Source organism: Ischnura elegans, chromosome 9, assembly GCF_921293095.1.
Source record: "Ischnura elegans chromosome 9, ioIscEleg1.1, whole genome shotgun sequence".
NCBI classification, from domain to species: domain Eukaryota; kingdom Metazoa; phylum Arthropoda; class Insecta; order Odonata; family Coenagrionidae; genus Ischnura; species Ischnura elegans.
This window is the reverse complement of record NC_060254.1, coordinates 84,124,568-84,146,521: the sequence shown is the minus strand read 5'-3', so window position 1 is coordinate 84,146,521 and position 21,954 is coordinate 84,124,568. Positions and strand designations below refer to the sequence as shown.

At 38.4% G+C, this 21,954-nt stretch overlaps 1 protein-coding gene across 2 annotated transcripts; it reads left to right on the top strand.

Annotated features, from left to right (window-relative positions):
* Nucleotides 1-65: 65 nt before the first annotated feature.
* LOC124165090 (ADP-ribosylation factor-like protein 6-interacting protein 1) lies at nt 66-20,364 on the top strand. Of its 2 annotated transcripts, none has more exons than XM_046542368.1 (6): nt 66-187; nt 458-515; nt 625-758; nt 6,065-6,302; nt 7,060-7,144; nt 18,000-20,364. In XM_046542368.1, exons 2-6 carry the CDS (start codon nt 483-485, stop codon nt 18,134-18,136), a joined length of 627 nt encoding a protein of 208 aa, XP_046398324.1. In that variant the 5' UTR covers nt 66-187; nt 458-482; the 3' UTR covers nt 18,137-20,364. The 2 variants fall into 2 exon arrangements, with proteins under 2 accessions (XP_046398324.1, XP_046398323.1); XM_046542367.1 differs by lacking the exon at nt 66-187 and adding an exon at nt 223-241.
* Nucleotides 20,365-21,954: the final 1,590 nt, after the last annotated feature.

The window sequence follows — 21,954 nt, the reverse complement described above, 5'->3', positions numbered from 1 at the left end:
ACTAAAATTATGTAAATTATTTTAATTTTTAAGCAGAAAATGTATAATGTAACTTGTGTTTATTGACAATGCACATACTTGATTACTGTTGATTTCAAACCCGACTCGACTGCATTCGAAAAAAAAACAACACAACTGACGTAACAAGTCATCGCGAGAGTAGTGTGTACTATTATTTGAATTGCAGGTACTTAAGTATTAATTATTTGGAAAAGTGTTCAATGATATCTACCGACTAAATGTTATTTACTTTCTAACTAAAAACTGAGACTCTAAATTGCTCGCTGATCCATTGTTCTTTTAGCATTAATTTAAAATTACGAAGTTTATTTTCAATTAAATCTCGTATTGTTTTGTTAAATTCAATTTGCGTCAATTGTCTACTCTTTGTTATTTTTGACTATCCATTGCAAAAATATTTTGTAATTGAATGTATTGTGTGAATTTTTATGATTAGGACCAAAAGTGTGGACACGGCGCGAATGATGGGTGACTTACCTTCTCAACAAAATCAGGTAATATCAAAATATTTATTGTCAGTCGTATGACTTAAGCAGATAATTCAACGATACTCCTCTCTGCTCATAAGTCAGCCCATCGGTGACAGTTTCTGATTTCTTCCAGGAGGAGATGGTAACAGAACTGAAGATGAACTTGGAAGGCTGGCGTGAAGTTATTCTTCCTCTTCGCTCTGTCCTGCTTTGGCATAATCCCTGGCATGTTTCCATACTCCTATCAAGTGTTACCTTGATGTTCTTGTAAGTTGACTCCTATTTTATGTAGTGCTAAGATAACTTATCTTATTTCTAGATAAATTTGTGAAGTTGTCTCCCTTGGAGGCACCAATGTTGTTGCTGCTATATGTATTATCATTGCAATTCTATTATGTCGGTGGAAATCCATTTTTGCTGCCAAGATGTAAAATCGATTTTCTTCTTCATCTTCTTTCTATTATACCCTTTTGCTGTTAGGCGTCGGGTTCCACCAACCACTTTCTAAACTCCCTCCTATTCTGAGCGAGCCGCTTCACATCGTTTATACTCAGCCCGCGCTGGGCTGCCAGTCTCTCCTCATAACCTTCCCTCTCCAGCCTCGGCCGTCCTCTTCCTCACATTACCTCGATTTTATTACTATAATTACATCAGTAGGTTACCAGATCTCATAACAGCGTGAGAGGATCCTTGGCTCGACCCAAGGAATAATACCAACTTTATGGCCAATGAAGAAACGGTGAAATCGTCGTGGAAAATTAACTTGCATTTTCTACGCCTTTTTTTTGGGAGTCGTTTAATACAAAGAAAGGTCAAGATGACTATATATCATGACTGTGTATGTTCTTATGTTCATTTTCTTAAATTACTTCATAGAAGACGTACGAACGTATGGTTAGTTTTGACGTCAATGATGCAACCATTTTTCTGTTCTCATTCATGGAATAGCTTACAGGAGGCAAAATTGATCGCTGAAAAATGATTTATGGAGGGGAAATTTTCAGAGCTGGTCTTATTAACTTGGATCCTCATCACTTTTACCACCTTTGAGCTTGTCCATTTGTACCCTTGAAAACGTCATCTAGCCAACTAGATCCCATGGATGACAAAGAGCATTGTAACTCTAATTTGAATGTGATGAAGTGAGAATAGTAAACGGTCGTGGGATAAAAGTATTAATGGCAAAGTGACAGTGATAATGGCTATGTAGTACAAAAACTATAACTTGAGCTAATGCTTTCACAGTCCCTGTAAAGCTGTCATCAGATCACATCTCTCGTGGGTTAAAAAAAAAATGACTGGTTTAAGGCTGGTTTCTTAAATGCATTAACATGAAGTCATTGTTTTACTGCTTGAACGAATTAGGTGGACTGGAACAGAACATGTGCAAATGCATGGAGCAAATCAGAGATGGTTCCATTTTCTCCACAAGTTAAAAGTTGGTGTATTTTTGCATTCACTGGACTCATTCAGAATCAGCATCTAGGTGAGACTAAGTTGGTAGCCTGAGTCCCAATTCAGGTTTCTGTTTCATGGATGAATTTGAATGACCTCTTTGGCTAGCTGTTTCCAGTATAATCTTGAGCAGCAAAGAACTTTGGGGTCAGCTGCGTAGCCAGGAAATACCAGAGACTTCGGGGTCTTTCCTGGGTGTATGGAAAGCACCCCTGGGCAAAGGGATGTCCAGGGATTTTTTATGTTGAAAACATGATTTTTAGGACTCGAAATCAGTAATTAAGTTTTTTTGTTCATGGAGGCCATCTTACTAGTTTTTGTTGCCTGTCAAAGGCTCAAGTGAGGGTTGGAACCAGGAAACCCCACCCCTCTCCCCCTGTGGCTACGTCAGTGTGTTTAGTCCTTTGCTTTCACCAGCTAGTAAGTTAACTTGGAAGGTGGAAATGTGGTGTTGTTGAATCTTTGTAGTATTCTAGAAATTTTCCGTGGCACAGTGAAGATGTAGTGACAGGTTTATCCTCTCCTCCACGATTACTTCCTTCTCGCGGGTTGAAGGTCCTTTTCAGGGCCATGGATCTGTTTATCCATTCTGTGGGAGGGTCTTTTTGAGGTGGCCCAATTCCCTTGGCAATGATTCCTCATTGGTAATGATCTGGGCCTATTTATTGGCAATGACAACACAGTATTGATTTGGATGTAGGTTTTCTGTTTTTCTTTCCAGTTTTTTAATACTTTTTCAGTAACTTTGCACTTATGGCAAAACGCGATTGCCCCGTTTAATGATTTTCCTAAATTATTGATGATTAACAAACTATTGACGTGAAACCTTTGCTAATATTTTAGAGTCTCTGCATTTTTTATGTCTAGCTTATCTAAATTGACATTATTTGGAAATTGTTAGTTTTACATGTTGTAATTAATTGAATATATTATTTTTGGCAAAAAACAGTCACAAAAAAGAATTCTAGCCAAGTTACTAGTCCACTGCGACTTTTAAACCAAGATGCATGCAGGTGTAAATTAATGAATTAAATAATAATACAGTAAAACCTCTATGTAGTGGACCTCTTTACATCATAAACCTCCATACTTCATACCACACCTACGGTCCCATCAGATTTACATGTAAATTTATAGGTAAACCTCTATGGAGTGAACCTCTTTACCTCGTAAAACCTCCATACTTCATACCAAGGATACACCCCCGAGACGGCCTATCTACCTCCGCAAATCATACCGAGACAGCCACGATTATGTTTATGGATTGACATTTTCAGTGATAAATTTTTCACCCTTTTTTTTTCTTATACACCTTTATTATGTTGTAATTTTCACGTTAACCATTAGTTATGGTCATTTTGTTCCATATGAGAGCATACCTAACAGTAAATAAGAAAAAAGATATCCAACTATCCTAATCATTTTAAGTGACTGTTGAATTGAGAGAGATCACATCGTTTTCTCTCTGATCATGGTAAAAATTACGCGATGGTGCTCACTATTAAATAATAAATATGTATATGTTTACTAATGCATGCATGTTTATTTAAATACATAAATTTAATGGTTTAAAAGACAGTAGTGCCTTTCATTTCCAAAGGATATGAAAAAATGGTGCATATCGCTAAAACCTCTCCATAGTGAACCTCCATACATCAAATTGCCTAAATTTTGGTCCCCTCCACTACGATGTAAAGAGGTTTTACTGTAATGACAAAAATACGGCCCATTGGAGGGTATTGCCAGTGGCGAGTTGGGGGAACTAGAACAACTCATCCACTCAGCGAGAGGAAAGGGGGAGCTACAAAGGCATGGGAGGGTAGGGGCCGTGGTGGGGATGGAGAGTGTTCTTTGGGTTTCTGGGAACTCTTCCTTCCCAGCAGCAAGGCACTGGTGAAAATTCGGACAGGGCAAGGGACGAGCGTGTAAGATCATGAACTTTGGTGAAGTCTTTTTTTCTAGGCAGAAATGTGTGATGCTAAGTGATTTGTGCAGTTTGTTTCCAGTCTGTGTCATCTTGTTTGGGTCTAATGCTAATGATACAGGCCTACATTTTTGCGGTTCTAGCATGTTTTTCAAGTTCTGTTGATGAATTACCATTTATATATTTTTGCACTGAATCCGAAAACTGTCTTATTTTTTCTAGATTAAGTCAGAACTTTTTTATATTTGCCATCTGTCAATTTATAAACTGTCATATATGGAAGAAAATCAAAAATATAAGATATGACAAGTGTACTATGTTATAAGTGTACTAATGTGTAAAATACACTGTAATGTCCACACACATTTTCTAATTATGTGCACACATTATTGCATGCAATCCTTATTACCTTTATCATTGGATATATCAATGGAAGTTATATTTATACTACATATTATGCTAATTCAAGCAAATTTGATATGCTACTCGTTGATAAATTGATAAATAAAAGTGATGGAACCATTATTAACTAAATTAAATTATGTCTGAAATGCGTCATATTTGGACTCATTCTTTTTTATATTTGGTGCGCATTCCTATACTTGAAATCATACGGAAGGGAAACACTAATTGCGGAAAGGTATTGGTTGTCACTGAAGAACACAGTACATATGTGACTCATGCTATGAGGGTATTTGAAAAATTGGGGACCAGGAAGGCAGGTCGTATGAAAAGAGGAGAGCTGGCAAGGAGAGGGGGAGAAGCTATTCGAAAGAAACCACGTCCTATTATTCTCAAGTAACTTGAAACTTTAACTCAACTTCATTGAAATTTTCTCCAGCCACAAAACTCCAGGCTCTATCCATTCCTACTCCCCCATTCCACTTCCAGTTTTAATTTTTCTGTGGGAAACTACTACCATGCTTAAAATGCTTTAAAAATGTCAACGTCGTGAACTGAATTTGCGCCTGGTGTTGACCATGACAGATTAGTTGTATATAAAAATTCGCTGAGTGAAAATGACGATGATTCTGCGCTAAGTGTGGACAGAGTCCATTCTCATCGAAACAATAGTGAAAAGGAACAGTAATCAGACTAAGATGGAAGTGTGATATTCTTTGCCAAGACGAGACCGGAAATAATTGACAGTAGTGATGATATCGACAGTTCTGATGAACTTGAAAGTGGAAGTGGAAGTACATAGTTATCGTTCTCCAGAATTCCTTGAAGTTCAGGACAATTGTGATTTACCCCAGGCTCCAAATTTTGAATTCTTGGAAACTCCTGGGCCCAAACGTCTACCCCCACCAAACTCTCATCCAATTGTGTCCTTCAACCTCTTCTTTACTATCACTTTCTGGAATATGATTTTGAAGGAGACCAACTGGTACACTGTACAGTTTTTGGCTTCACCTAATAGACTCTCACCTAATTCGAGAATACCGGTGGCGTCCAGTCAGAGTGGAGGAAATGAGGGCTTTTATTGCAGTGTTTATGGAAGTGGGCATAATGAGATGAAAATCCATTTTTTCCTACTGGTCCACTAATTATCACTCCATCCCTTGGTTTAGAAAGATGTTGTCTAGAAATAGGTTTCATTTGATTGAAAATTTTCCATTTGACAGATAACACGAAACACCTGAATTTTATGCAACTGACATTGTAAAAATAAAATATACATTTACTGAAGATTTTTGAAATTTTCTTTACAATTATGTCACTATTTTCTAGAAAAACTATGGCATTTTATTTTTTTAATCGTTTCGTACATGTGAAGTCGATTTTATGCCTCGATTTTTGGGTGGAAAGTGAAAATTAAATTTTTCAATCTCGTAAAATTAGAATTTAACTTGAAGAATTGCGTTTTATGAACAAAAACGGTCAATATTTTTAAAAATTGATTTATAAGAATATATTCAGCATCAAACCCAAAAAGAATTATGCGAAAAAAAGCAATAAATAAGGAAATTATTAAGTTTTGAATAGAGGCCTACAAAATTAGCGAAATACCCATGGCACTTCTGGGAGTACCCACATAAAAATCTGGTGGCACTCTAAGGGTTAAGGTGTAATGGTGCACAACCATTATCACCATCAAGTATCAAATGTGTAGAATGTCAGGTAACCTACTTCTTCCTGTAAGAGAATGGTGTGATAGCCCAAATGAGCACTTATAACTTGCATTTCTTTACAGAATGATCTGGTGGTTTGATCTTACTGTGGTATCGTCATTTGCCATTGTTGGAGCAGCAGTGACATTGGTAGATTACGTTGGGCCTATGGTCATAAAAACTCTTTCTGATCCATCCAACTGGAACAGCAAGAAGGAGAAAACGTTTGATGACACTTGCAGGTCTCTTGTGATCCTGAAAATTCGAGCTGCCAATATGATACACTGGATAAATGAATTGAAAGCCAACCAACCATTGCTGGTAAATAGTTTCATGTCCGTGGAGAAAAACTTTGTGTTAGAAATAATCAAATTCACATTTATTTCAAAAAGTAAATTTAAAATGGTTCATTTTTCTCATAATTATTCTGTCTCTTTTATCCTCATTACTGTCAACAGTTAATAATCCCGAAATTAGCTTGATGTAGTTCTCCTCTCATTTCTCCTATCAAGTAGTCATTTCATACTTAAGTCATTCTTATCTTTCACATCCTTAATCACATGCTCTTTGCATTTCATCTGATGCCTTCCTTTGTTGTTCTCGTCTTCCACTTGTACTTTGGCCTTCGTCTTGATAGTATAATGTGGCCATCTTATTTCATAATGTGGCTTTCATTTCATTGTTGTTTTTCTTGACACAAAGCTGAATACCAAACTTATATTTTTTTCAATATGCACCTATGCAGTACCTTATCTGTAAAGGAAAGATGTCAAGTAGTATCTGCAAAAATGTCTTTTAAATAACCATGATAACAGTATCCAATACTGCATTTGTGAAAATAGATCTACAATATGGAATACCAAATGCTCTTTTAGTTTTTTTCTCTAAAATTTCTATGGTCTTAAATTGTTATTGAAAAAGACAAGGAAAGGATATGTTTTCTGCAGGATACCTTCATTTTCATGACTGCAGAATTAAAAACTGTTGTTGTTCTCAAAGGTGATTTTTCAACCTTGAAATTTTTTAATTATGTCTCAGTTTCTACTAATAATAAAATCATCCTCATTTTTAATTTCAGTATTATGTAGGTACTCTCTCAGCCCTCATTGTGGTGGCATTTTTTGGGCAGATCATAAACAATCTTCTGTTGACCTATTTGCTGGGTAAGTTGGTTCGTTATATGATTTTAACAAATAATAACAACCTTTTATGTATTCGCTGGTGGAGATCGGATGCGTTTTGAAGATTTTCATTTTGGCCCCTGGTCAAAGGAGTCATATTTTGAAAATTAATGTATAAAAAATGTAGATATTAGTGATTTTAATCTAGTGATGGGATGCAAAAGGTGGAGTTATTTTATAGCCAAAAGTGGTGATGTTTTTTTATAATTGAGTGGTGTTATTTTAATAGCAAAATAATTGATGTTGATTGAGTGCCATGCTTTCAGTGGCCCACCCATTTCCCTAAATTTTGGATGCTATTGATCGGGGATAATTTAATCGACAATATACGTGGAGTATTTATTACTCTTAAGTATCTGTATTTTCATGTTAAAAGATTGCCATTGTTACCAAATTGTCTTATTTTAGACTTGTTCCCTTATCTGTTAACAGTGCTATAACAGGAAATACATATTCATTTTTTGCCACTATCAGAGCCAGCTTTACTCCGGCCACCATCAACGACACAGCACGGTATTGTGCTTTCAAATAACCATTGGGCTTATTAGGGATGGACGGATCCAGGATTTTTTTCGGATCCAGGATTTTTTTCGGATCCGTATTCGGATCGGATCCTTGATTTTTGGAGCCGGATCTTTTGGATCTGATATTTTCGGATCCAAATGCATTTTCACATTCCTGCTATTAAACGAAGCAATTATGCAAGTTTATTCTGGGTACATACAATCAAAGGAATGCTTGTTAGATTTCATACACATTTTGTTTTTATAAATTAAAAATCATTTTTATAGGCTTTCAAGTTGTTTTTTAAAAACATCATTACATGCTTGGGACCTAAACTGTTACGAAATAAAAACTTGGGTTTGGAAATGAAAGAAAGAAAAATTGTCGGATAAACCACTGACCAGTGGCATAGCGAGAGGAGACAGGGCGGGGGGTCCGGACCCCCCGAAATATAAAAACACAATTACTATCCTTCATAAAAGGAAACACAATATTGAAAAATCATGAATTTACAATAGATTTCTTTGAAAAATGAAGTATTTTTCAATATTGAAGGGTGTTAAAATTAGTTTGAAACCCTCTAATTTGTACCCTGTTGTTAAAAAATTTCCCCCTGGTTTTGGACCCCCATAACAAAATTCCAGGCTACCCCACTGTCGTCGACTGAACTCAAATTTTCCTCATGCAGGTTTCCCGAAATTTTGTCACTTTCTCATCGCATACCGACTTGTGTTTCACCCGAACATGCTTCAGTATGGTGAGGTGGTTTTAGCACTTCCTCACGATAATTTCACGCCACAATGCACGCACAAGGCATACATTGGTTCTCCTTATCTCAATAGCAATGTTTCTACACAATGAAAGAAATTTTTATCAGTATATCATTTAAATTAAAAAATTAAATTGCCACTGCGCAATCAGCAACACAATTAACAGTATTTAAAACAGCATTAACGTCACGTACGATGAGGTGCACGACTGCTCAGCAGGAGGAAGGGGTGGGCAGCAGAAGTGCGTAAAGGAGAGGTGGAGGGGAAAGAGCATGCTCCCTCCGTATTTCAAACAACGAGGCTACAAATGAGAGAGTCAAGGACGAACCAGTCAGATCTTGCTTCAGTGACATCGTTGACTTCAAAGCGAAGCCGGGCGAGCTATGTGATATATGCAGTTGCGTTTCCAATCCGTCTCTACATGTTTGAGGGGTTAATGCTGCGCTTGTTTCTTTGAAAATTGTGCTGTTTGGATAATGTTGCATATTGGTATAGTCTAATTGTAAATAGAAAACTTAGTGACAATCAATCAGAGATGAAAAATAAATAGAAATATCATCAGGAATGCGTTGTGTTTGGTCTAATTCTTTTTTAAATTTCGTGCATGTCATGTAATTGTCGAAGCTATGGAGACATCTTCGGGCCCAGAAAGTCACTCGCCTAGCATTTGTCATCTAGAAACGGAAATTTTGAAGCTGGTAGGCCTAAAAAGGTTAGTTGGATAGATGGGGTAGGGATGAAACACGCTTCAATTTTTCTCGTGTAATTTGATGTTTTCCTCAGAAGACAATGATTTATGGTCTGTGTGATTTCGGGAACAGAAACACAACAGAATCACCGGCTGACGGGCGGCCGTGGGTGGTTTTCTGAAATCTGTGACGTAGTTACTTTTGGCGTGGTTATTATCCTACGACGCTGAGATTCCCCCAATGAATGCTCAGTCTCTTGGGAAGAGTCACACTATGTGCCAGTCGTATTTTGCCTTTTTTATTTTCCACGGCTGAAATTCTCCTACGTAACCTCTAAGAGAGCTTTCAAACAAAACGGTTCATGAGTAGGATAAGAATCATATGCGATGGCGCGTTTGAAGAGAGAATCGGAAGTCTTTCCACCCTTATAGGGTGTTGCATTGACTGAAGCTATTATTTAAAATTTCGGATCCAGATCCGACGTCTTCTGCAACTTTGGATCCGATGCATCCGATGAAGGGCAATATCCGCGGATATTTGGATCCGAGGTATCCGATCCGACCATCCCTAGTCTCTATGGATGTCTTCAAACGAGTTGAATTGTGCCAATGAAAGCAAGGTGCCATTGACGGTCACCACGGCGCCCATTCAAATCTGGCCCGGCAGTGTGCCGTCTACGGCGTGATGTATACACAGTGCTACATTGGCCGCTTTTGGACGAAACGACTTTTTGCCAGCCGCTATTCACGGCATTTTTTCGTTGTCATCTTTTGACAGAAAAGGCATTTTTCAAAAATTTCTCTTTTACACATATTATGTTTGAATGAGTTTATTTATGTTCATTATGAAAACATCAGATGAGTTTAGCTTTCTTTTGTTATTAATGGTTTATGCTCTCCAGGAATATTTTTAATTCAATGAATTAGAGCAGCATAAAATTTTTTTACAAATGGTAAAAACATTACTCTGTGATTTCTTGCTGAAGGCTCATTCACGATCATCGGTTAATATATCCTGGTACTACGTAGTACCACATATTTTTGAAAATTAATAAGGATGAGTCTGTACTTACATTTTTTCGGTTCTCGGTTCTGGTCCGGTTCTCCCCCATTGGTTTTTGATACCGGGTTCCAAGGATGAACTCTTACTATCTGAATTAATGGAAAATTTAAATGAACTACCACAAAAAGTGAATGTAAATAATCTCATGAAAGATGTAAATTAGCAGGAAAGCTCTGTAAAAAAAACCTTAAGATCGTTTCCATTATTTTATTTGCCAAGTAAAAAAGTTCAAATATCATGTTGTTAAAGAAGGCACGATCGACCAATATGTCACATTACATCAGGCAACCACTGGTTCTTTCTCCAGTTTTTGTTTAAAAAAGTCAACATTTTTACCCTATATGGGTCAAATCTATTCTTTGTTTGACAGAAATATTGTCTGCAGCACGTAACTGGCAGTCACTGAAAACAGCAGTGGTCAATGTTGATTTTGAAGGGCCGAGCGAAATTGGAGCACAGTTTACATGTTTTACATACTGCATTGATGGTTAGCACAGCATCAGGATCAATAGTGAAACTTCCCCTAACTTTTGACGACAGTATCCGTGAATTTGTTGTATCTTGTGAGTCAGTTCAAAATATATTCTGTACTTCTTTCTTAATTCTTACTTTAATTGGCACCTTATTCACATTTCTCACTGATACAGTTATTAAGGCCTTTACACAATAGGCCACAATGGTGGTGCCAACTTGGAAGCGCCACTATGGAAGTGCGTTTGGTGGCAGTAACCTTGAGTGGTGAGCCACTTAATCAGCCACCACACTTGCTCAGTTTACTGTGTTCCTATTAATCGTGATGGATGTGGAAGCTTGTGGGTTTGCTTTTATTTTTTTTTTTACATGCGGAATAAAAGGAAAAAAAAACAAGGAGAAAATACTGGATACACCCGTTTTTACGCTTTACTCTCTGTCCGAGTACACTTCACAACTCATGTCCCACAACGCTGGCATGGTTTGCACTTCTAAGATAAAACGTTCCACGTCAAGCCTCGCCATGATCACAAGTTACACTGAAGAAAAACAAAACAAACCTACTGGTGTCGCCACAAGTAGCGCTGGTGTGCAGTGCTCCATATGATTCAATGCTTTTCGGCTGGTGGCGAGCAAAGTCTGGCCACCGCAATTTTGGCCGCACCAGTTGCAGCAAGTACTTGGTTAAAGCATGGCAATTCATCGTGACAATTTCTGTCCTCACCGCTCACATCCAACATAATTTATTTGATCTCTTAGAAAATTCTATTATTTATTGGTGGTGATTGTGGTAGAGTTTGGAAAAAGAAGAGACCCATACTTTTCTGTTTCACTATCTGTTGCCTATGTCTCAAAGTATTTGCTGTGAAAAAAATTATAGCATTAATCCTTTTGCAGATAAGTCGATGAGGTCACAAACTCATGCCTAATGTGTCCCAGTGCATCAGCAATCCCTCAGCCTTTTGCATAGTGGTTGTTTGTTGTATACTCACTGGTGAGCCAAATTTTTTCTCTTTATGAGAGGTTCTCTGTGAAAGAGTAAGTGAACTGGAACTCTCATGACGTGACCTATTCGTCTTAAGTGGATGGCAACTTTCCCATTATTTTATTTAAAAACTAAGAGAGGATGACTGAAAGGAGAAAATGTTTTTTGTAGCTTATCTTTCCCTTCCATCCACCGTGTTCCTTTAATGATTGTGATTTTGGGTTGTGTGTGAAGAACTCCATTATAAAAGCAATCGGGTGGCAACCAGAAGATTTCTGATTCAAACCTGTTTTAATATCTCACATTTTACCCGCTAAAATTTTCCAAAGGATAAATAAGTACTTCATCTGTCCTATCAAAGCAATTCACATACATTCTCCTGAAATCTCAGCTGCACCATCACGAAATGTGTCGTCGTGGACGTGGAGCTAGGGGCTGATGAGAGTGTATTTTTGTCTCTGGAATATGAATGCAAAAGCATTGCACATTAAGTTATATTAAAAAAATATGCAACTTTAATGGATAGAACCTGAAACTAGGATTTATGATGATACAAATATGTATAACTATGTACCTAATCGACAGACTTCTGGTTGTATTCCTCATCATGTATACGTGTACTCTCGTCCTGTATTAAATTATTTGAATGGGGGACTGTTACACAACAAACCAAATGGAGAAAATTGATTTTTTGATAACTTATTTGAAAAACTGTGCACCAAACATACCCCTTGTTCCTAGTATCACTCAAATTTATTATTATGGTTTCATTATCAACATGGCATATTTTTACCCCGTGTGGTCAGTGATTTTATATCAGTTTGTGGTATGCTTTTTTTTAAATATGATATATACTGTGGATTGCTGAGCTTATGCATTGATATTGTGGCGTCCCTCCCCTGGCTCGCCCGGATACCAAAATAGAACCGGGGGGAGATGTCGCACAAAAACAAAAGAAAATATATAAATCCGCATGGATCCCTCCCGCATGGGATCTATGGGACAAACCTATGTCACTCTCTTCGTACAATTTACAGAAATTAAAAATATTCCCCTTCTTTGGAAATAATTGCGGGTGGGGAGTTCCCGATTCGACCTGATGGGTAACGTTCGGACGCTTATGCACTCTTCCACAACACATTCACGGAAAGAAAAATGAACGGGGCGAAAGGAATGGCGAGGGATATTTTTCCTTAAGATGACCCGTGAAGGAGTTAAAACAAAACACTTACTCAACACTTTCAGGGAAACAAAATATAATTCAAACAATAAAACTGCATATGACAAAATAAAAAGAAACCCTCTTATAAACTAGTGATGTATGCATTGGTGAAAGCAATTTATGAAACATACGTGATAAAAAAAACACAACAATATGACTTGATTTTCAAGATGAAATTGAAATAGCAAATGATAACAACAAAATATTGTTCGGTTGTGAACACGTAAATAATGATACACTTTTTAATTATTTCTTGATGGGGGAGGTAAGTGAAAGTCCATCCCAACGAGTGTTAATTTTACTTTGGTGATTAATTTCACTTTCACTGAGTAACGGGTGCGTTTCATGACTGTCTGTCTTGACACTTGGCAGAAGACAAGAGGGGCTTTGGGGGGGGGGGGGGGATAGTTACGATCTTACTTGACCATTGTCCGTGGTTAGACCAGGTTGGATCCAGCAAACTCTCATTCCATTTACTGCACACTCCTCTTTCTCCCTTGTTCGAGGAAGCTGCATCCGGAACGGAGGGAATGCGTCCCCTTCAGCTGGTCCTTGCTCCTTCGGACAGGGGGGGGGTCTCTTATTTCAGACCAATCAGTCGCATGATTTGTTAGGCCCCTCGTCTTCTCTGCTGTGTCACACCCAAATTCGGGCATGGGCTCCGCCCGACAGTCACTTCAAAATTATGCTCTTTTCTTCCACGCGCACAACCTTTTTATAATCCCCATCTTGGGGTGGGGTAACGCACAAGAAAAAGGGAGGAGGAACACGCTATTCATGGGAAAAACCCGAGTTCCTCTCCTCCCACACAACCTTACATAATCGACATAACCACATTCATCCCCACTTACACATTCACGCTTTGCTCCACGGGCCGTGGTCTGGGGAGGGGGGGGGGGTGTGGTTGGGAAAGTTTAGCGGAACGGAGCAGGTAGGGAATGAATGCGCCGAATTGAATGCACCATGTAAAATGGTATCTGAACCATTACGATATTGGGATAACACAATGAAAATATAGTCCATTAATGACAATTTTCCTGGTACTTATGACATTGATGTCAGTGCTATGCTATGTCAGAAATTATTGCATCCATTCGATTGTCCAAAACATGTTGATTTTAGGTGAGGAAGCTTAGTAAAAAGAGATTTAGGGAGAGAAGCAAAGAGATGTATAACAAGGAAGGGACTTAGGGACTGACTGAAGGCCGCTTTGAAAGAAAAATTAGCAAAACTTCAATGAAAGTGAATGACTGCAGGCTTTCCCGACATACTGCACTATGGAAGTTGTTAGGGATTTCCATCCATATCAGGCTCTCCATCACGGCTGATGTTTCGATGGGCGACTCATTCATCAAAACGTCGGCCGTGATGGAGAATCTGACTTGCTGGAAATCCCGAATAACTTTCCATGATTTAATAATAATAATAATAATTTTTATTGTTCCTAGAGATCACATATGTACCGGTGACATTGGAAGTCGTAAAAAAAATAATAATAGTTACAAATAAATGAAGTGATGGGAGTATTTACAATTTTTACAGTTTAAAGGAAAAGTTACAATTTTTTGTGGCTGATGAACAAAGATTACTCAGAGCCCAACATAAAATCTATCAGGCTATAGTAGTTGTTTTCCATTAAATATTTCTTCAAAGCATTCTTGAATAGTGTTGGTGGAAGACATTTGATATCATAAGGTAATTGGTTTTATATTTTTGATGGGGAGTAAGTATTAGGGCCCTTATTCAGGGTTGCCACTCAACCGTGAAAACCTTAAAACTGTGAATAAGCCGTGAATTTCGTCTACCGTGAAAAAACCTGGAAATACCCGTGAATTTCGTCATAAAACCTTAAAAATCTTTCAAACTTGATTGTAGACCAGCTATTTGTAGATCAAAAGAAAAATCGATACGTCGATCATGTTTCAAGGTCAGTCATGCACAGTCACTGTCCACGAATTTGTCTGCGCACATACCATATAAGCGTGTGTAAGAGGCACACCCCTATTTTGAGCATCGGAGCTATAAAGAACAACAATTTTGTGGCATTTTTTTATCCAGTCGTGGGGTGTTGCCGACGTATGCCTGGAATTTTGATAACTGTGGTGGTAATAGCGGCATAAGAGGGAGTAGAAAGAGTTCCGATCCTCTCTTCGCACACGCCGTTGCTCTACAATGCTAGTCCTGCTTACGAACAATTTTGTTTAAAAGCTCTTGCAGGAGTATTGCATTAGAATTGCAGCCGTGGAAAATTTTAAGGCAAAGCACGACAGGCACATTGTATGAACCCTCCCAAGAGATTGGACCACAATCGGGGGCAATCTCTGCACCATAGGATAATAACCACATCGTAGATTTAACGGAACCACACTCGGCCCTCCATCAGCCAATGCCTCTGCCATTTTTTTTCCTGTCCGAGATCCCACTTGAAAATAGGAAAATATCAAGTTACAGGGGAACAATGGAAACGTGTTTCATCCCTACCCCATCTCACCAACTGACCTTTTTCCGTCTACCAGGTTCAATTCTCCCAGTTTTTGGAGGCCAAATGCTAGGTGAGTCACCAACTGAGCTCGAAGATGTCTCAATATCTTTCAGCAATTGTATGACACGCACGAGGTTCTAAAAAGAATGAGACCTAATGCGATGTATATCTGACAGCATGTAAGTTTTTTGAGCTCTGATTGATTGACACAAAAATTTATTGTTAAAACAAGGCTACTAATATTCAACATAGCCCAAACAGCACAATTTCGAAAGAAACAAGCGTAGCATAAGCACATCAAAACAAGATGAGACGGACTGGAAACTTCAGGCAATGCAAACTGCGTGTATCACATTGGAGCGCCTTCGCCCCTTTGCTTTGAAGGCAACGACGTCATATGCAAGATCGGACGTGTTCTTCCCTTGCTTTTTCGCTCATAGCCTCGTAGCTTGACATACGGAGGGGAGGGAGCGCGCTCCTTCCCCTCGACCACTCTTTCAGCGCTCTTCGCTTATAATCATTTCCGATTTCTTCTGTCCACCATTTAGCCAAACAATGAACACACTCGTTCGAATTTTTTAAACCGCAGGTTTTGACACCAATATAATTTTCAGTTGCAAAAATCCTCATATTAGCGTCTGAAGACGATTTAAAAAAAATTAGGTCCTCAGCGTAATGGAAATTGCTCGGCAAGACATTTTGACTGTTAACCAGGTATGTCCTTCAAATCTACGCGTTTCTCTACGTTTGATAAGCGATTACTATGTACAGTATAAATGCCGCGGGATGCCCACTCGTGGCAGAAAATTTAGCGCGCCCTCTGGAGGGAAAAACCCTGCGCGATCTTTTCCATGTTCACCTCTGGTGTACCGATGTGACGGCGTGATGCTTACAAGAAAAGCAAACAGGGGCATTTTAAAAATACGTCACTAAGGGAGAAACTCCCCTCCCTGCCGCTTGTTTTTGACCCAAGGTTTCATATGACTGACTCACGCTGAAAACCAAGGCCACTCAGTTCCCCTTGGACTTGCGACCGATGAAGGGGAGGGGGGGAAGATAAGAAGTTTGTGTAAGAGGCGCACCCCCATTTTCGGCTGCAATTCTTGGGAAAAAAGGTGCGCCTCTTACACGCGCTTAAACGGTATATTCGAAGCGCAATTATTGGTCCGTGTGCCATGACGACACATTGGCCTTATGCCTGTGATTGGAAGACAGGTAACCAAAGTGTTCTTTAAGTCTGGCGATAAATCAGACTCTTCTTTACTCCCTACACACCTGCTCCCTCCGTTTTCCACTCACAACCGTTAGCCGGCCCTGAATTTTGTTAACGATAAGTAGGTGACGTCATAAGAGATGGCACTTTCATTGCTGCGTTTGCTTTCACGGCGTCTGTCGCGTTTGATAAATTTTTAGTGAGGCCGGTGATTGTTTTGTGATCAATATTTCTGTCTAAAATGGCTCACCAAGAGACCGTGAATGTGACGACATTTTGACTGTGAAAACCTGGAAAAAACTGTGAATTTTATAATTTCGTTCGAGTGGGAACCCTGTTATTGGCAGAAGGTGCTGGGGTAGTCTTTGAGGTGAACATCATCAGTGATTCTGGCTGCGTGGTTATGAAGAGAACTTTTTTTGGAAAGTATTCAGGGTTATTTTTAGCAAAAGAGGCACAGTTAAGTATGTACAGTGATGGGAATGTTAGAATTTTCAGATCATTATAAAGAGGTAAGCCAGGTGCTCGCATGGAAACTCTGGCCATGGCTTTTGCTGCTCGTTTCTGCATGGAGAAGACTTTGTGGCAGCAGCTAGCATTACCCCAAAAGATGATGAAATACTTGACTCCAATGACCTAACCCTACACCAATAGGGTGGTTTCCTATTATTTTTTTATTGCCTTAATCGAAAGATTATTACTCCTGGAGTACGGATTTCACGCTTTTAGATTTTTAAATGACGACATCTATTTTTCGCAATTAAATGAAAAGTGAAAGTTTTCAAGCGCGCGAAAACGCGACGCGTAAGTAGGAATCATGGGAAAAAGTCCGTGAGGCGCATTTCTGGTTCCCCCTCCCGCCTTGTTGGGTGACCTTGATCGAGGCTCTGAGCGCTGATAGGACGCAGGATGCTAGCGGGTAGCTGAGTACCTTGCTGGCTGGTAGCGCTTGACTTAAAATAGGTTTATTAATACCTTATCAAATGAAGAAAACTTTCCGACCTTAGCCAGTTTTAATATGTGATTATTAAGACATGTTTCCCTGAGCTCTGTGCCTCATGCATGCATTGGTAACCTCAGACGATGTATAACTCCTATCCTCTCGTGTAGAAACTAGGTCCCTGTGACGTCACGTGGAGTGGAATCGCATGGGCGCCAATCTGGCCTTTTTCAAATGAGGATAAAATTTGACCCTTGCCATTCGTCTAGACCGGTATTTCAAAAACCAAATAATTTGTGTATTATGAATACACTAATGGTGGGTAACGAATCGCAATCAATGCCTTTCGTTTTATTTGATGAAGGAAACTACCCTATTCTCCCATTGATTCAACCATGTTCCTCACTTATTTTTTACATGGGCATTGCCATTGAACTATGGATACTGGAATCTCGTTGCTAATTTTTGTTGTTTTTCTATTCCTTCCTTTCCCTTGTAGTGATTTTTACTCTAATGCTGCCTGGTATTTGGCAAAATGACCCAGTCAAGTGTGGTTTGGTGTTCATCAAAAGTTTCGTGTGGAAAAGCTGTGGGAAAAATCCTGCCGATAAGAAGGGCAAGATGAAAGGAAACTGATGCAAGTGGAGCTCCAAAATGTGCCAAAGTCTGAGCCACAGCTTTGCTAAAAAATCCACTTGATTTTTCAAGTTGAATTTTTTATATTGTTAGAAGGTATTCTTTTTCTATACCTTTAAGATCTCTCTTTGTCATTGTATTTTCATTGCAGATTGCCATGATTGCATGTCAAAACATAATACTTTCCAGAGGATGTAAAAATACTCGTTTTTGTATTTCAAAGTATTTTTAAACATCAAGAGATGAATATTTTAAATTTATGTATATCACTCACCCATGTGATATTAATATAATTCTTATAGGTTTTTAATGCTGGGATGGTCAAGCGAAAATAGATGAAGGATCTTGGCTAACCTTCCTTATTTCTTTTGACTCAGCAGTGTATTTACACATCCTCCTGGATAAAGTGACATAAAATTTCAATCACTCGGTATCTGCATTTATGAAGTGCATTTTATATACATGTACTGCTTTTCTGTCAAAATGAATACTTTTACTCCTACTTATATTTAATATGAATGTGTAGCCATATGCTGAAAATGTGATACATATGTATTTCGAAATCATATTTGAATCCAAGAGTAAATGACTATAGAAGGTTATATGTAAATAGTGCCATCTGTATTTATTGAATGGCTGTAAACATTGTCTCCTCTGCAGTGAATGCTCTACTATCTTCAATGTCTGTCAGATTTTTATTCTTTGTTTCTAATTTCATAAGGCACTATATGTGTTACTTTTCATACATTTGTATCTTTTATTGATTCTGTGTAAATATTCACCATTTGTTACAATATTATATGGAAGTCATGTTCTGTCTGCCGATCTAATGCTGCACAAGCAAAACACTGATTTGGTTCGGTTACAAGGGAGGAATCTTTGTGGAGTGTGTATGAGAGTCTTAATATTACTGACTATGTGGATATATTTTCTCTTTTTAAGTGAAATACAAAGTGAGCTTAATTGTGCTTACTGCTGATCCAGGGTCTATTGAGATATCTTATTTTTAAAGGGCCTTTTGTTAAGCTCCTTAAACTCTGTGTGTGCATAAGTGATGTTTTAAAGATAAGAGCTGATCACCTGGGAGAAGTCCTATATAGAGTGGAAAATTTGATATTTTAATTGAATTTGAAGCTTGAATTCCACTGTGGAGTTTATTAGCTCTTGATTTTAAGTTTATCGTTGTGTGTACAGAAATTTAGTTTGTGGATCCAAAGAGGACATGACAATTTTAAAAATAGCCATATCTGAAGCTAATCACCCATTGGTCAATTGTATTGTTTTTAATATTCAGTTTTTTTGTTTAACTCTAGTTTTTTAAGTGAAACTCCTATTATACTTAAGGTACTGTGGAGTGTTATTCTTTATTGATTATTCTGTGGAGTGTAGGTAGTTTCAGTGGTTGGGATTGGCAAGTGTCCATGCACCTAGTTTGGCCAGAAGGCCGAAAAAGTAACTCATGCTCTTTGTGCCATTTGAACTTTAGATTTAAAGGGTATATACGATGAGGGTGTGCAATTTTACATCTGTAATGATGCTTTGAAATTTGAGCTTTGCGGGAAGCATATTATGGGGCTTTCAAATGTATTTTTGTCAAATTATGTAGTCTTATGGCGTACATTTGAAGTACAATGGAATTGCTTGGGATTTTGGCTGACTTGCATTGATACCTTGTCCTTTGCCATTGAAAAATTGATCTCAATGCTTGTAAAAAATCAAGGGTGTATAATTGATAATGCTCATGTCATAATATTACCCCAATATTGTACATTATGTGCAATCCTTGAGATTGACTCTTGAATATACATACATGATGCCTTCTTCCACAAAGCTTGGGTTGCATGAACAGTGATTTAAGAATGACTCATCATTTTGAGGGGAGTACTCTAGTCCAGGCTAAAACAAGCATATTAAGTGCTCGTTTTCCATAATACCTAAGTTGAAGGATCTGAAGTGATTTATGGAGTAAGGTGAATATTGTTCCAGTGTTCAGTTTTATACGTACTACAAGGATACCTCTGAAGCACTTAGCTTAGTGGCTTATTTTTGCCTAATGGAGGGCATGTGACTGGTGTATTTTATCGGCAGCATGATTGGTAGTTTTCATCGAGAGCCAGCCCAGGCCTGATATTTATGTAGTTCTCATCCATAAGCCAGGTTGGGGTTATGCCTGCCATGTGGTGTTTGTAAGAAAACCAAAGCCTGATTAAAATTCCTTTGAAAAGTCAGATTTTTCATGTGATTTTACTTCATTGGACTGAGATTGCTATCTTCATTTTAATTTTGAAATTGGTGACCTGGGTTCTAGTCTGACTTGACCTGAGGAGAGGTCTAGCATCATCCAATTGAGTTTAAATTGGAGAATATTCACGCAGTGAACATTTCTCGAACTTGCTACTGGATTGGGCACTCCATATCTGCTTACGTTTTGATGGAGGACTTTTCCATTGTCCTCATTGCTGATGAATGCCAGGTTTTCTATTAACCCTTTTGCGCCGGACCTTCGTTGAGAGAAATTCTTCCTCGTTACGAGCCTCTTGAAAGTTTTCTTTACTCCCCTTTGCGAAGCTTTTTCGCATCGCCTGAAGGCAGTGGTTCCCTCCCTAACCATTTTTGGACCCAACTCAGCGGGGCGCTGATTCCTTTCCTCGGCCTCTGTCCCAGACCCTAGAAGGATTAAAAGCCCCTTCCTAGCACGAGTCCGCGGTCAACTGGCTAAAATATTAATGCAAAATATATGCAAATATTTGTTGTTGACATCGATTTTTTTTACATTCAAAATGAATTTTGTGTTTTTTTCTGAGCGTGCAGAAATTTTAAACGAAGTTCTGACGTAGATCTAGACGGATTTAGTATATTTACTTGTTGTTCTATAACTCCGTTGATATTAACATTAGAATTTTGTTTGAAATTTCCATGTGGTCAACAAAAAAAGATGAATTCATTTATAGCATTGGATTTCTAAAGTAAGCAACAAATATTTTTTTGAAAACACACTGCAAATAACAGTAGTTGACCGCATGGAGAGGATAGGAAACGGTCGACCTGAGCGGCCGAAGAAGGGACTGGGCTCACGCTAAGGCGGATCACGAGGGGCGACCGCGTCCGTGGGTCTATTGTGTCCGCCACGGTCACTTTTTATGACCTGTGCCACACGGGCGCGGCATTCGTTGGTTAGGGTAGGAAAATTCACGCCGCACAGGTGTGGCATTCGTTGTTTATGGAAGAAAATCCTTGCCGCACAGGTGCGGCATTCGGCGTGAAAGGGTTAACAACGAGTTAATATTCTGAAGTCAGTTAATGAGACTACTGTCTTCAAATAAAAGCAAGATACTAGAGTTTTAGGGGCTCTATCGTCTAAGCGAAGCAATCAATTTCAATTTAACAAAAATCATACCGTAGAGAGTTTATTTCTTTGCTGGATCATTTATATTGAAAAATCTTCGGCTTCTTAGTATTTCCGGTACTTAATTTTTTCTCATAAAAGTACTAGTTTTTGTGCGTAAAATCAAGTTGCCCAACTTTTAGCACTTGGTATTCCCATAGTTTTCATTCCTGTAACGTGCAATTTTGATATAAGGAAGCAAATTTAGCATTAATAGTTTTCTGAAAACTAAAGTACTTGTTGTTGATTTAGTTTGAGGGTTGTTGTTTTTGATATGATTTCTCCTGCTATTTTTATGATGTTATTCCTTACTATGCTCAGGTGCAACCCTTTGTCTCTGTTGAAGTTGTTGCTGGCTGGTCGAATTTGTGTGGCCTCATGATGATTCTATACCTGGCCATTTGGATGGCAAAGTGGTTTTTTCTGGTCCCTA

Coding starts and splice junctions, on each gene's coding strand:
- LOC124165090 (XM_046542367.1), top strand. Junction 759..6,064: donor AGTGTTACCTTGATGTTCTT/GTAAGTTGACTC, acceptor ATTTCTTTACAG/AATGATCTGGTGGTTTGATC. Junction 7,145..17,999: donor TCTGTTGACCTATTTGCTGG/GTAAGTTGGTTC, acceptor TTTCCCTTGTAG/TGATTTTTACTCTAATGCTG.